Source organism: Schistocerca serialis, chromosome 4 (genome assembly GCF_023864345.2).
Source record: "Schistocerca serialis cubense isolate TAMUIC-IGC-003099 chromosome 4, iqSchSeri2.2, whole genome shotgun sequence".
Classification (NCBI taxonomy): domain Eukaryota; kingdom Metazoa; phylum Arthropoda; class Insecta; order Orthoptera; family Acrididae; genus Schistocerca; species Schistocerca serialis.
The window spans coordinates 755,219,911-755,236,830 of NC_064641.1; the positions used below are offsets into that span (position 1 = coordinate 755,219,911).

Genomic DNA, 16,920 nt, shown 5'->3' on the forward strand with positions numbered 1-16,920 from the left:
TACCATTGACTTTAGTGGTTATAGTTTGATGGAGAAATGAAAATCAGAAACCACTTGACAGTTTGAGATGTGCTCTTGTGAAACTTAAGTAATCCATAACATGTGTTGCATGAGACGTCATCTCTGTCTTGGCTTTTATATCAATGTTAGAAGTGAAACTAACACTTGATAATAATTCATAATATCTATTCAGTTAATGTTATCGTTAGGTCCATTACGTTCTGCAGTTCAGTGCTTGGTTAGAAATCTACCCACCCTTTTCTCACAATTCCGTGTAGTAAAGGGGGTGTGAAGTGTGGCAACTTGATTGTAATTAATAGTTGTTCTAATGTGGAATCTTTGAGTCCCAGTTCCATTCCTTACAGAAGAACATTTTTTAAATTTTTTTTAAGCAATAAATGCAATTTCAATAGATCCAGGTGAAAGGCAATATGTACTCGTATTTACTTTTGTAAGAAAAGAAGTAAATAATTGTACATCAAATATGGAAAATACATCAGATGTAGTTACACAGACGTATGTGTGGCATATCATTTTGTTTTTACTCTTAATATGGAACAGTATTGATAGTCATGTCAAGGGATTACATAAGAGGACAAAAATGGAGCAGGCCAGGAATATGTCCACACGTGCAGGATACTGAGAATGTTGGCATAGGTGGATATCTGCTTTCCAGAAATTGCAATATGCAAGATATGTGTGAAGACATCACTCAGCTTAGAGTAAGGATTCATCCATTGGAGTTAAGTGAGAATGGGAGATAGTGTGATACAAAGTAATAGTTTTGATTATAATAGAGGGAAACATTCCACGTAGGAAAAATATATCTAAAAACAAAGATGATGTGACTTACCAAATGAAAGTGCTGGCAGGTCGACAGACACACAAACAAACACACAAAATTCAAGCTTTCGCAACAAACTGTTGCCTCATCAGGAAAGAGGGAAGGAGAGGGAAAGACGAAAGGATGTGGGTTTTGGGGAGAGGGTAAGGAGTCATTCCAATCCCGGGAGCGGAAAGACTTACCTTAGGGGGAAAAAAGGACGGGTATACACTCGCTCGCTCGCGCGCGCGCGCACACACTCACTCATATCCATCCACACATATACAGACACAAGCAGACATATTTAAAGACAAAAAGTTTGGGCAGAGATGTCAGTCGAGGCAGAAGTGCAGCGGCAAAGATGTTGTTGAATGACAGGTGAGGTATGAGTGGTGGCAACTTGAAATTAGCGGAGATTGAGGCCTGGTGGATAACGGGAAGAGAGGATATATTGAAGAACAAGTTCCCATCTCCGGAGTTCGGATAGGTTGGTGTTAGTGGGAAGTATCCAGATAACATGGATGGTGTAACACTGTGCCAAGATGTGCTGGCCGTGCACCAAGGCATGTTTAGCCACAGGGTGATCCTCATTACCACCAAACACTGTCTGCCTGTGTCCATTCATGCGAATGGACAGTTTGTTGCTGGTCATGCCCACATAGAATGCGTCACAGTGTAGGCAGGTCAGTTAGTAGATCACGTGGGTGCTTTTACACGTGGCTCTGCATTTGATCGTGTACACCTTCCGGGTTACAGGACTGGAGTAGGTGGTGGTGGGAGGGTGCATGGGACAGGTTTTACACCGGGGGCGGTTACAAGGATAGGAGCCAGAGGGTAGGGAAACTGTCAAGTGGTTTCTGATTTTCATTTCTCCATCAAACTATAACCACTAAAGTCAATGGTATTATAACAAAACAGAAAAACTCAAAGGAACATCTAGTTTCATAGGGATGAACTAACAGGTTACGAAGGTTAGGTGGACGGCGGAAAGACACTCTTGGTGGAGTGGGGAGGATTTCATGAAGGATGGATCTCATTTCAAGGCAGGATTTGAGGAAGTCGTATCCCTGCTGGAGAGCCACATTCAGAGTCTGGTCCAGTCCCGGAAAGTATCCTGTCACAAGTGGGGCACTTTTGTGGTTCTTCTGTGGGGGATTCTGGGTTCGAGGGGATGAGGAAGTGGCTCTGGTTATTTGCTTCTGTACCAGGTCGGGAGGGTAGTTGCGAGATGCGAAAGCTGTTGTCAGGTTGTTGGTGTAATGGTTCAGGGATTCCGGACTGGAGCAGATTCGTTTGTCACGAAGACCTAGGATGTAGGGAAGGGACCGTTTGATGTGGAATGGGTGGCAGCTGTCATAATGGAGGTACTGTTGCTTGTTGGTGGGTTTGATGTGGACGGACGTGTGAAGCTGGCCATTGGACAGGTGGAGCTCAACGTCAAGGAAAGTGGCATGGGATTTGGAGTAGGACCAGGTGAATCTGATGGAACCAAAGGAGTTGAGGTTGGAGAGGAAATTCTGAAGTTCTTCTTCACTGTGAGTCCAGATCATGAAGATGTCATCAATAAATCTGTACCAAACTTTGGGTTGGCAGGCCTGGGTAACCAAGAAGGCTTCCTCTAAGCGACCCATGAATAGGTTGGCGTACGAGGGGGCCATCCTGGTACCCATGGCTGTTCTTCACTTTTGAAGGCCAGACATACCAACAATTAAAGGGATGAAGCTGGCTAAGGTGATGAGGAAAGAGGTTTTAGGTAGGGTGGCAGGTGATCGGCGTGAAAGGAAGTGCTCCATCGCAGCGAGGCTCTGGACGTATGGAATATTTGTGTATAAGGAAGTGGCATCAATGGTTACAAGGATGGTTTCCGGGGGTAACAGATTGGGTAAGGATTCCAGGCGTTAGAGAAAGTGGTTGGTGTCTTTGATGAAGGATGGGAGACTGCATGTAATGGGTTGAAGGTGTTGATCTACGTAGGCAGAGAGAAGTTCTGTGGGGGCTTGGTAACCAGCTACAATGGGGCGGCCGGGATGATTGGGTTTGTGGATTTTAGGTAGAAGGTAGGGGTGCGGGGTGTCGGTGGGGTCAGGAGGTTGATGGAGTCAGGTGAAAGGTTTTGCAGGGGGCCTAAGGTTCTGAGGATTCCTTGAAGCTCCGCCTGGACATCGGGAATGGGGTTACCTTGGCAAACTTTGTATGTGGTGTTGTCTGAAAGCTGACGCAGTCCCTCAGCCACATACTCCCGACGATCAAGTACCACGGTCGTGGAACCCTTGTCCTCCGGAAGAATGACGATGGATCGGTCAGCCTTCAGATCACGGATAGCCTGGGCTTCAGCAGTGGTGATGTTGGGAGTAGGATTAAGGTTTTTTAAGAAGGATTGAGATGCAAGGCTGGAAGTCAGAAATTCCTCGAAGGTTTGGAGAGGGTGATTTTGAGGAAGAGGAGGTGGGTCCCGCTGCGACGGAGGACAGAACTGTTCCAGACAGGGTTCAATTTGGATGGTGTCTTGGGGAGTTGGATCATTAGGAGTAGGATTAGGATCATTTTTCTTCGTGGCAAAGTGATATTTCCAGCAGAGAGTAAGGGTGTAGGACAGTAAATCTTTGACGAGGGCTGTTTGGTTGAATCTGGGAGTGGGGCTGAAGATGAGGCCTTTGGATAGGACAGAGGTTTCGGATTGGGAGAGAGGTTTGGAGGAAAGGTTAACTACTGAATTAGGGTGTTGTGGTTCCAGGTTGTGTTGATTGGAATTTTGAGGTTTCGGAGGGAGTGGAGCTGGAAGTGGGAGATTGAGTAGATGGGAGAGACTGGGTTGGTGTGCAAAGAGAGGAGGTTGAGGTTTGCTGGAAAGGTTGTGAAGGGTGAGCGAGTTGCCTTTCCAGAGGTGAGAAACCAGGAGATTGGATAGTTTTTTGAGGTGGAGGGTGGCATGCTGTTCTAATTTATGGTTGGCCTGTACGAGGATGCTCTGAACAGCCGGTGTGTATGTGGGAGAGGAAAGATTAAGGACTTTTATTAAGGATAGGAGTTGATGGGTGTGTTCATTGGCTGAGTTGATGTGTAGGTGAAGGGTTAGGTGGGTGAGGGCAATGGATTGTTCAGTTTGGAACTGGTATAGGGACTGATGGAAAGAAGGGATGCAGCCAGAGATGGGAACTTTAAGTGTGAGGCCTTTGGGGGTAATGCCAAATGTCAGACAAGCCTGAGAAAATAGAATATGGGAGCGTAATCTGGCTAGGGCGAAGGCATGTTTGCGGAGGGAATGTAAATAAAACTTAATGAGGTCGTTGTGGGGGTGTTGTGAGGGTGACATGGTATTAGAAGGTGGAAAGTGTAACATGAGGCTGAAATGAAAATGAAAATAAAAATATATGGGGAGAGATAAAGGTGGACTAGAAAGCAACTGGAGATCTGGTATGAAAAAAGGCGAAAAAGTGTTGGTTAAGTTGATCCTGTGGTGAACTTGGGTTGGTAGATAGCGATTTGCATAAAGGTTAGGTGGTTGTGTTGCCGCTAAAACACGTTAAAGGACAGAGAAATTCGGGAAAATTTCGAAAAAACATGTAAATGTATTAAAAGGAGTGGTGTTGTGGTGAAAGATTACGAAAATGGGGCTAACACTTGTCTGACGAAGAAATAATTAAGTTAAAACCTGTGGGGAGCGGCTAAAAATGATCAGTGATGTGCGAAAAACGGAAGTGGAAATAAAGTGAAAGTTATTAGAACTAGCCGAAATGGTTGTTTAATACATGAAAGCAGCTGTTATTGAACTAGAAACGGTGGATTTTATGGCGGCGGTAGTGTTGAAAACGGAAAATGAAATTTTTTTGGTTATGGTTTGGAAGTGGGTTACGTATTATTGAATATATATAGGCGGGATAAAATTGTATAGTAGATTTCGGTAAAAAGGGGAAGGTGAATAAAAAGTGAGACTACTGGTAGAAACAGAAAGAGAAAATAAGACGACAGGAAAGATTTTGAAATGCAACAGCGACAATAAAAAACGTAATTGTTGGGTTCAAATTAATGATATGATTATAATAGAGGGAAACATTCCACGTAGGAAAAATATATCTAAAAACAAAGATGATGTGACTTACCAAATGAAAGTGCTGGCAGGTCGACAGACACACACACAAACACAAACATACACACAAAATTCAAGCTTTCGCAACAAACTGTTGCCTCATCAGGAAAGAGGGAAGGAGAGGGAAAGACGAAAGGATGTGGGTTTTTTTTTTATAGAAAAAGAAGGCAAGAATAAATTTCTGGGTAACTTTATGCAAAATGTCTAACACAGGCATTAGCAGTGCTAGAATTTGTCAATCACAGTGTGTATGTGATGAAAAATATCACAGTGGCTGGCCCAAGATACAAAGTAGGGGTAAGATTCTCTTATGTGGGGCATTAAGACTCAGCACTGCTTGGCTTGTGGATGACATTGGGACTCACCTGACAAACAGAGAATAGTGGTGTGCAGAGGACGCAGCCAGCCCTATCAGGTATCATGTTTGCCAGTCACTGTAAATTCCTTGTATGAATAACCTGTAGGATTTAAATATCTTTCTGAAGTTAAGTTGTTTTTAGGTGAACTGCCAACAGTGAACGATGGATTGCTCATGCAAGATTTTGCTTCTCCTCAAACCAAGTCAATACAGCTATGCTGTTCACTTGCCTGTTACGCTTCTGATTCTCAGGGTGATAGTTATACCACTTGTGACCAGATGGTCATGGTACACCAGGGGTTCTGAATGTGTGATACTGTTGCAACTTTGTGAAATGAATTTTGCTTTTGTTGGGGCAACGAATTTTGCTTTTGTAGGCGCACTATTCTGAATCTTGTACAGTTTGTTTAAAGACCTGCATTGCAGAAAAGGTCTTTAAAGTGTTGTATTTTCATGAGAGTTTTGATGCTCTTGAAGTTTATGTATTTCACAGCTGTCATAATATTGCTTACAGCCTGAAAGAAAGGCATCTTCCAACTTTATAGGTATCTGTGACAGCCCTTTGTGATAGTGCACCAAGCAAAATGTCAAAATGGCAATCTATCCAGAAAGATTTTTAGGAGCCAGAGCTTCTCAACAATAAATTGTCTTTGTAGCAGATTTGGTTCTGTATTTGCTTGTAGGCTTAAATAAATTACTTTCCTGGTATCTTTTTATGAACATTGGACATATTACACTTGGTTCAAACAGAGAACAACCTGTCACAAATGTTCCTCTCTTAAGATAAGGTCAGTTTAAAGGAATGCAGACATCAGTGGAAGATGGCTGTACTTTAAGGTATGTTGGTTGTTATCAGAGTTCAGTTGTGATCCTGACTTCTGTATAATTTTAGTGTGATTATCATTCTCAGTACAGATCAAATGACTCATCACTGGTCATAGGAAGCATCAAATGTTGATGTATTGGCCAGACAATAGAACCTCAAGCATCATCACTTATCTGAGTGATTTTACACCCTTGATAAGACATTGTGAGGACTCAGATAACAACCTGAGACTGCCACGAGCATTGTCTCTGCCTCCAAGCCTGCTCAGTTCTAGACAGCTGCCTCTCTGTCTCTCAGTCTCTACCTGCTGAAACTCCTCATCTTTGCTCCTGCCAAATCTTGGGTACAAGCACTGCCTGCACTGTAGGCCCACTAGGGAAAGACCACAGGCACTGGACTTGACGATCCTATGGACACCTAACCAGTGCCCACAGCTGTGGAGGGCCCACAACACTTGTGGCAAACACATCACATGGGGATAGCTGTTAGCTTCTCTACAGGAAATACTAGCCGGTTCAGCAGTTTGTTGTATTTCTTTCATTGCAGTCTTTGTTAAGCTGATTCTCATATACGACTGTTACCTTGGTTGTCAGGTCCAGGACTTTGATTTCGAACCATGAGTATGTGTTGATCTTTGGTATTGATTTGGGCTCAAGTTACCTGCAGTCATAATGTTTGCTATTTATGAAATTTTGGCCATTGATTTTGGTTTTCACTCATTACATGATCCACACCAGTGATTTGTGTAGTTAGCGTCAAGTTAAGACACAAAATATACAGAGAGTTCAGGTAGAAACTCTGCAAAGTTTCGCAGATAGAGGAACATTATAGGCATAAGAATCTCTACCTTTTTAATTTAATTACCGATTAAAGAGATGTTGGGTAGAGGAAAAAACATTGACATTTTTTGTACAACAGCTGTTGGCCTATCAGTGGAGCTTCTGCCAGTTCTGAACAGACTGTGTGGTAAATATTGAAATGTTTTTTTAATTCATGGTTGGTTTCATCAATGCAAAATTGTAGGGTTTATCGCATATGATGCATGGTCAAAGAAACTGTTTCATCCATCCATTCATTTGCACATTGTTTTTCATCGATCCCACAACGAAGGGTAGCCTCAAGGAATGTGGAATGGGTCACGCTATACAATAACAGGCTACTTCTGCGAAGTATACTGATGACAATTATGACAAGCACTAATCTACTCAAATTGTGATTATTACATCTTGGTTGGCTGCTGTTATTCTCTCCTACTTCAAACAAAGAATTTTAACTTTACACCGAGCTGTCTGTAGACCGGCAAAATTGGGAACTGTTACAAAGATAGTTGAGCAGAATTTACATTCCTGTGTCCAAGTATTCAAATATGTGGTAGGAATGGCTAATGATCCATTCTTTTACATAGCTCTTATCTTGGCTGGATGAACAAATTCATTTACTGTGTTGATGAAGCTAACGTGAAAAGAGTAGGGCAACTCCAGACATATTTACAATACTATGAAAAGGACGGATTGCTACTCAGTGGCAAGATGACTCTTTGAGTTGCAGACAGGCACAACAAAAAGACTGTTACACACTGAATTTTCAGCCAAAGCTTTTTTCAGAAAACAAAGAAGGAGAAGGCTTTGCCCAAAAGCTCTTTTCATTGTACCTGCAACTCAAGTTGTCATCTTTACAGTGAGTAGCAATCTATCTATCTTATAGTATTATTGATATTCCAGCTTGGACTTTCCATTGTTTGGGAGAAGTATTTTGTAATTTACATCCAACAATGTGCTGCTGATGTGAATGTTTGCAGTTCTGGAAAGGTAGCTTTTGATATGTGAAACTCAACATTAAATTCACAAAGTATGGCTTCTGCAGCTGTATTTGCTGTAGACTGTGTTGTATGCTGAGTTACTGCCTAGTTGCGCTACATGCATTAAGTGCCTTGCATTTGAGCCAGTGCCTGGTTTTGAATTGTCTGAACAGCCAGTATTGCTCTGTGGTGAATTATTTCCAGAAAGCCAGCAGTGATGAGTCTTGTGCTCTTATTTCTTCACTAATAAAACAGAATTAATACTGTGGATATAAGACTGAGGTGACTGATTACTGACTTCAAGGCTTCTCTGCAAAGGGTCGCTATGCTGGAAAACCCAAAGAACTTTCGAAATTGCCTTCTTGACCAAAGATTACTTCTTTCCCATAGTTATGGCATGATTTTAACAGTCCATGGCTAAAATGACATGTATTTTCTAGTTCGCTTCAATTGTCCACTGTCCCTTCCTTGCAGCTTCACTATATTATCCACTGCAACACGTGTTTTCTTCACCACTATAAGTTTAGAAATCAATAAGAATTAAGTGGACATGTTTGCTCATTAGGCTACTGTTTGGTAAATGCAAATTATACTTCCATTTTGCCTGTAAGCAGTGGGAACCATCCATATCATGGTTTCCTTTAGGGTGTTCCTGTAGTGCAAAGCAATGTATGTCACACACATGATGAATGAGATACCCTGACAATTTGTGACATTGCTTTAACACACTGTGCTACAGTAATAACTTTTCATTTCATTTTTGTTGAATTCCATATATATCATGAAATAAGTGTTCCTTAGTTAGAAAAGAAAAATACCAGTAAAGCTTGTCAAATGCTATATCTTTAACAACCAAGAAATTTTTAATTTTTTGTTTTTTGCCTTGGTGTATAATACAACTGATGTAATGTAATTCTGTTAAAATATCATGAGATGACAAAATCATTGCATCATTACCTGACTGATACTTTTACACCAAAGCTGAGTTACCAAACACATGCATAAGTAAATGGAAATCACTTAGTTCCTCCATCAAACATATTACTTAAGTGTTCTCTAAATGTGAGACTATTAACACCACTGATTCTTCACATTTTAAAGAACTAATAATTAAATTTATTTTAGGAAGATTAAACTGGTTCATTAAATCTGATGATGTCCACAGTTCATGACTGATAGTTAGTTTCTGTACAACAGTCACAGTTATCAGTGTTAAAAAATTTAGTGTCCGTTTTGCTGTCACTAGGAAATATTTCTGTATGCAGCTGTGATGGTATATCATTTCCTTAGCAAAACTGGAATGCACCTCATCTATACAGAATAGAACTGACAATCATCATCTAGTGTCAGTACTAAAAAATAGTTCAAAACATAAAGCAATAAACATCAAAATGAGACCACAGCAAATCTAGACAAATATTGCAACTTGTCAACCCTAACTTTGAGCAGTTACGGGGAGATCAAGACCAGAAATAAGACTGTACAAGCACAGTACACAGGTGGCTGACTGGCAATATGTATTAAAATGTCCATAGCACCCAGGTGTGAACAAGCTGTTGTGGGCAAACATATCTAATGCATTGTTGGAGAGGCACATTGATGCACTGTTAGTACTTAGGGAGAGATACAGCACTGTGTCTTCAGGAATGCACACCATTCAAATAGTTAGTTTTGTAACACTTAGTTTTGAATTTCTTAGTAGTGCTTGTGTCTCTAGGTAGAGAATAATCTAAAACATATGTCAGTATTCATGTAAAATTCATACACTTTTCTGTTATTTACAGTTGCAGTTAATCTCAGTTACTCATGAAGCAACACAATGTGGTCTGCTTTATTCCACTGATGCAGTTTCATTCGTAAACAATCTTCAGAATTTTCTGAGCTCACAGCTTGCTAAGTAACACTTCCACATCATGCACAATATTTGCTGTGCCACACACAGTGACACTATAAAACTTATTTATAGTACTAATTCAGTTAATATAATTTATTTATGAAACATTCTTCCTTTAAATAACATTGAAATACTTACATGACTAGATATTTTTTAAATATACCTGCACATATACATATAGGCTTCACTCCACAGTTTGAAATGCCGGTTGCCAATTTATGCTTAAAAGTTTGGGAGCTATTCCAGGGTAATGAAGACATAATTAAATAGTCCAGTTGTACATAATGAAATTGTTTTAAAATATTTTTCAATATAACATTAACACTTGCAGATGTTCATAAATTAATGTAATGTATATCTCAAAATTTGACTGGAAAATTTTGAAATGTGTTGTCAGTCAGCACATCAGACTGTGATGGAAGAACAAATATCCAGCTCTCAGCACCTCTCCAGACCTTTTCCACTGTTGATGGTCTGAAATGATATCTCTTACATTTTACAAGTTCATTCAAGATGTTGATGACATCACAGGATCTTGGAATCTTGCTGACCATAGTTTGCTTGTGAACAGCATAGAGGCAGTACTTGGACTGTTAGTTTTTCACGTAAAACAGTGATTGGAGTGAATGTGATGAATTTAGTCTAAGATTAGTAGATGATTCATCTGAGGCAACTCCCATATAATAAAACAATTCAAAATAGAGAGCTTCAATAGTTATGTACGCTTCAGCAAGTATACAATAGTAACTGTTTCCATCTGTTCCTGTTAAAACCAACGTTGTACATCATTACTTTTGATAGTAATGTAGGCCACTGGCTTTCACTTCTTCATTTTGAACCTGAAAAATAAATTAGTCTTTTATAATACAACTACACAATCTGCTTACAGATAATTTCATTCATGGGGATGTAGTATCTTCAGACAGCTTTTGTCAATTTTAGAAAGATAACAAAAAATGTTCTGAATTCTCCCTGACTGCTAATGCATAAAATTTAGTGTAAAATCAGTAATAAACAACTATGTAAGTTTCAGCATTTAAATGGTCTGGGATCAGCAATTAAAACTGAATATAGTAACACAGCACTAAGAATTTGCAATGGTGAACACAATTACAAAATAACAGTTCCAAGGAAGAATCTGGCAACTGTTTAGCATCTCACTGAAGAAGTAAATTATAGAACAGAATCTTTGCCATTAGTGTTTGCATCTGTAGATTTTGTTATAGTCCGTGAACTTGGACCATATTTTATTGCTAAGCTTCAAAGCCAGGCAAAAAAGGTTTTCTTTTTTTTTCAAACAAGTGCATCATTACACATATGTGGGCGAGTTATTCGTCTACTTAGGGCTGATATTGAGGAGAGCTGAATTTGCTTGCTTGGTTGTGTGCAAGTCGGCAGGACAAGGATGTCACACAGCCGCCCCAGGCGAAGCTAAGGTGCAGAGACATGGAACACGTCACTGGAAATGAGTAAATCCCAAAACTCGGAATATGGACAGCTGTTAATTGTGTGGCCTTTATGTAGGACAGACAATGTCCCAAGAAATGGCGGAGTGTCAGACAAGATCTCTTTTTACAGCTCCACAAGAATCTACAATAATTCAGTGTCAAGTATTGAAGGAAATGTGAATATGTATGTGATCTCATAAAAATCAGGTGCTTACAATGACACAACACTATTTTCAGTATCTTTAAAACTACAGAAGTTCATATTTCACAGTGAATAAACATTTTCACGATGAACCGCTGAATTAACAACTTTTAAACACTTCGTACACTTTTAACAATTAGTATCTCGGATGCGAGCACTGCACGATAGCTATCGTCTCAGAGAGCAACTCACCTGTATCTTATTTATTTATTGACTTACGACATCTTTTATAATTTATTGCCCCAATGTTTGTCAGAATGTTGTACCCTCCACGTTTACACAGCAAATGAATACAATATGAGTATCTCATATTGCGTCACATGTGTGTTTATTTAATGAACAGTTTAATTTTTTTGCCAGTAACTTTATTTAAACGTTAATTACAACTGATAATACAAAATCATGGTAATTTCAGAAGTGGTCAGTTACATGTGTTAGCTAACTCCACCTTTGTAAATCAGTACCAAAAGCTGTCTCTGACAAGCAGGTCTAAATAATTGCTCAAGCCATGTTTAACAACACTCTGTGATCATTTATCATGCACACACTTGTGCAAGAATGGTGTCTTATTTATTTATGAACCAGCTAATACTTATGTTGAATGTAAATGATCTGAGTGTAACTGAATGTTCATGGCATTTCTTTATTTAAATGTTGTTGTAACATATTTGTTTAATCCCCGAAGTGATCACGTTGTATCAAATCATGTCTGTAGAGATGAAGAACAATGAAATTTTGGTGGGGACAGCCTTCAGCTAATAGAAAAGCAGACAGTGGAGGAACACTATGATTCAGTTTTACAGGTGATTGATTTTGGGTGGTGAATGGCTCCTACAGTGCTATGATACTTTTAACTTTTGAAGGGATTTTATATTTTGAGAGGTCTAAATGTTCTCTGGAGTAACTATTACGACTTGTTTTATGGAACTGAGGATACACAGAGTATGGGTTACCATTCTTTGTATTGTATGTGTCAATTTGTAAATCATCATGTTGAATTCTGAACTGTTTTGAGCTGGGTGAATATTTTGTGTATTATGGTTATGAAATGGATTTAGATATCGCATATCTTTGATGACTATTTAGTTTGGGGATTTTACTACCATTCTCGTACCATTCTTGTAATGCTCTTAACACAACTGCATTTGATAAGGGTATTTTTTACTGTGTTTTAACTGAATATCATATGATCATTTCGCGTTTACTTGAAAGGTCCTTTCTTGAATAATAATTATTATTGAACATAATTCTTTGTTTTCTACATCATATATAGACATTAGATTATAATTCTGTTTATTAAATTATCCATTTAGCTTTTATTTTATATTTCAGTGTATTTTATTAACTCACAGCTGTAGCCAGTCAACAGACTATTTGACTCCAGGATTACAGATACAGGTTATTGTTTGCAGCAAATTAGCTGTTTGGCGTAAAAGCAGACATGTGTGGCTTGACCCTATGACCACACTGAGCTATTCTTTTTAAACTGAGCCATGCATAGTCCACAGGTAAAGATGCAGCTGGTTTGCTTGTGTAGAATGCTGTTTAGAAGAGCAATTACACTAGCATTAACCGTTATATACTGCACACAACTAAGTCTGCACCAGGGCAAAATGTAGTCTGATCTGTGCCTTATTTTATAACACTGCATAAAAGAATTTCCTTCAAAAAGTTGTGTCTCTTCTTAGCTCAAAGAGGAGTATTTCGAACATAAAAATACAAGGAATTTTCATTAAGTCATGGCTTTCGAATAATAGTTTGCGCAATTGCCTATTGTTTGTTTCCATCATAGGTTTGATGACTTTTTTGTGTAACTTGAACACACTATGGCGGTTTGCTTTTTTGACAATCCAGACATCATGCTGTATCTAACTTGATTACAAAGAATTTTCATTGCATACACAAAACTCTTTAATCAGTTCACTAAGTAATCTATGTGATCAATCCATGACCAGTTTTCATTTAGATTAATGCCAAGAAATTTAACGGTCTGTAGTGATTAGTTCTTTGCCCTCGTATTTAACTGTGATTTATGTTCAGCAGTTTGTTAGGTCATTTGTGTTTTTGTGATGTGCAGTTTCATATAGCATTATTATTTATCCAATTTTCAAGTCCTTGAAGAGTTTGTTTAGTATTATTTGCTAGTTCTTCATTGTTTTTGTAGAAACTACTACTATGGAGCCATCTGCATACAGAAATGTTACAAGGTAATCCTACAAGGTATATTGTTTATGTAACACAGGAACAGTATGGATCCCTGGAATACACTTGCTTGTCTCTCCTTCCAGCTAGAACACGCTCGCTCATGTTTTTGTTGGGTATACACCCTCTGTTTCCTATTTTAGAGATAGGATGAGAACCAGCATGAAGATTTTCCATGGAGACCACAAGCTACTGCAATTTTGTAAAGCAACAACTTGTGGTTTACTAGGTCAATTGCTTTAGTGAGGTCGCAAGGTCACTTTTGATACTGGATATGCACAGCTTGTTTCAAAACTACTCTACCGGGAGGATCTCTTATATTTCTCAAGCCAAAATGACAAAGCTTTGGAGAAGTTGTGAGGAAAGCTGTGTTTTTGTAATGGTTTTGTTTGGTCAGCACAAGAGCCATACAGTTAAGCTCTATAAAAGTTTTCTGGTGGTTATGTTAATATGTTCATTAGTATTTACAACTTTTTTTTTTCTTTTACACACAAAGTAAAGCAGACTATGATTGAGCACAGTCCTTCAGTAATGTGTAACTTGAATCATTTCACACATGTGAGAAGTTTATGAAACGTGATATGTGAATATTGCTCATGAAGAACCAGTCACAATCACAAAATATCCTGTATTTAAAATGACCAGTTTTGGCACATACAGGAGGCCATCTTCTGGTTGATTGCATCATTTGAAGGAGCTGGGAATGTGCTGATCAGCTGTGTATTGTCAAGATAATAACTTGACCTAGGTGACACGTTTTTGCTGAACTTGTCACCAGCTCCAGAAAATGGCGCAATCAATCTGAAGAAGGCCTCCTGTATGTGCTAAAACTGGTCATTTTAAATTAATGATATTTTGCAATTGTGACTGTTTCTTCATAAGTAAGATCACTGTTGGTTAAAGTCATGAAATGTGAATGAATGAGTGCTAAAGTTGTGGAAACATGCCTTGACTTTATTTCGGTATGCTGAATCTTGCCTAGTTCTCTATGAAAATCTACTGGCCCATTGTGGTTCGGATGTTTTACCCTTGCAGATGTGTCCTCATATGGTGCCACGAAACATATTAGGACACATAATTTTCAGTAATTATCAAGAAACTAATTAGTTTAAACACTGGAAGATTCCGGGAGGGAATGTAACAATATTATGAAGTAGATAGTTGCTACTCACCATATAGCAGAGATGCCGAGTTGCATATACACTACTGGCCATTAAAATTGCTACACCACAAAGATGATGTGCTACAGATGCGAAATTTAACCAACAGGAAGAAGATGCTGTGATACGCAAATGATTAGCTTTTCAGAGCTTTCACACAAGGTTGGCACTGGGGGCGACACCTACAACGTGCTGACATGAGGAAAGTTTGCAACTGATTTCTCATACACAACAGCAGTTGACTGGCATTGCCTGGTGAAACGTTGTTGTGATGCCTCATGTAAGGAGGAGAAATACGTACCATCACGTTTCCGACTTTGATAAAGGTCGGATTGTAGCCTAGCATGATTGCGGTTTATTGTATCGCGACATTGCTGCTTGCACTGGTTGAGATCCAATGACTGTTAGCAGAATATGGAATCGGTGGGTTCAGGAGGTTCATACAGAATGCCGTGCTGGATCCCAATGGCCTCGCATCACTAGCAGTCAAGATGACAGGCATCTTATCCACATGGCTGTAATGGATCGTGCAGCCACGTCTCGATCCCTGAGTCAGATGGGGACGTTTGCAAGACAACAACCATATGCACAAACAGTTCGATGACATTTGCAGCAGCATGGACTATCAGCTGCGGTTACCCTTGATGCTGCATCACAGACAGGAGCGCCTGTGATGGTGTACTCAACGACGAACCTAGGTGCACGAATGGCAAAACGTCATTTTTTCGGATGAATCCAGGTTCTGTTTACAGCACCATGATGGTCGCATCCGTGTTTGGCGACATCGCAGTGAACGCACATTGGAATTGTGTATTCGTCATCACCATACTGGCGTATCACCCGGCGTGATAGTATGGGTTACATGTCTCGGTCACCTCTTGTTCGCATTTACGACACTTTGAACAGTGGACGTTACATTTCAGATGTGTTACAACCCGTGGCTCTACCCTTCATTCAATCTCTGCAAAACCCTACATTTCAGCAGGATAATGCACGACCGCATGTTGCAGGTCCTGTACGGGCCTATCTGGATACAGAAAATGTTCGACTGCTGCCCTGGCCAGCACATTCTCCAGATCTCTCACCAATTGAAAACATCTGGTCAATGGTGGCCGAGCAACTGGCTCGTCACAATACGCCAATCTTGATGAACTGTGGTATCGTGTTGAAGCTGCATGGGCAGCTGTACCTGTACATGTCATCCAAGCTCTTTTGACTCAATGCCCAGGCATATCAAGGCAGTTATTACGGCCAGAGGTGGTTGTTCTGGGTACTGATTTCTCAGGATCTATGCACCCAAATTGCATGAAAATGTAATCACATGTCAGTTCTAGTATAATATATTTGTCCAATGAATACCCATTTATCATACGCATTTCTTCTTGGTGTAGTAATTTTAATGGCCTGTAATGTAGGTACAACAAAAAGACTGTCACAAAATAAGAGTTTGGTCAACAAGGCCTTTGTCAAAAATAGATGACATATTACCACAGTCTGGCAGCTAAAGCCAGACTATGAGCAGCAGCAGCAGCAGCAGTGCATGATGGGTGTGAGAACTGGGTTTTTGGGGGGGTGGGGGGTGGGGGGTAAGGAGGTGGCTGGAGCGAGTAGGGAGAGGGGTAGCAGGGTAGGGATGGGCAACAGGTCGGTGAAGTGCTGCTGGGGAGTGTACAGGGAGGAGGTGGAGAGAGGGTAGAACAGTTAGGTGCAGTTGGGAGGTTATATGGATGGTTGGGGAGAGTAGGGGGGGGGGGGGGGGGGTTAGCAGACAAGGAGAGAAATAAAAAGACTAGGTGCATTGGTGGAATAGAGGGGTGGAATGGGAACAGAGAAGGGGCTAGATGGGTGAGGCTAAACGACTACCGTATTTACTCAGATCTAAGCCGCACTCGAATCTAAGCCGCACCTGAAAAATGAGACTCGAAATAGAGGAAAAAAAATTTTCCCGAATCTAAGCCGCACCTGAATTGAGACTCAAAATTCAAGGGGAGAGAAAAGTTTTAGGCCGCACCTCCAAATCGAAACAAAGTTGGTCCATTGTAATATGAGACACAATTTAGGTCGCGTGAATGACGATACAGCTGCAGTAGTTTGGTTCGAGTCGTAAGCTTAGCAGTTAAGC

General features: G+C 40.1%; 1 protein-coding gene across 1 annotated transcript in view; it reads right to left on the reverse strand.

Annotated features, from left to right (window-relative positions):
- Positions 1-9,087: 9,087 nt before the first annotated feature.
- Positions 9,088-16,920, reverse strand: part of LOC126473298 (uncharacterized) — a 220,765-nt gene continuing 212,932 nt past the window's right edge. The window contains exon 13 of the mRNA XM_050100268.1: positions 9,088-10,625. Coding sequence (XP_049956225.1) covers positions 10,607-10,625 — 19 coding nt within the window. The 3' untranslated portion in view covers positions 9,088-10,606. The remainder of the gene's footprint in view (positions 10,626-16,920) is intronic.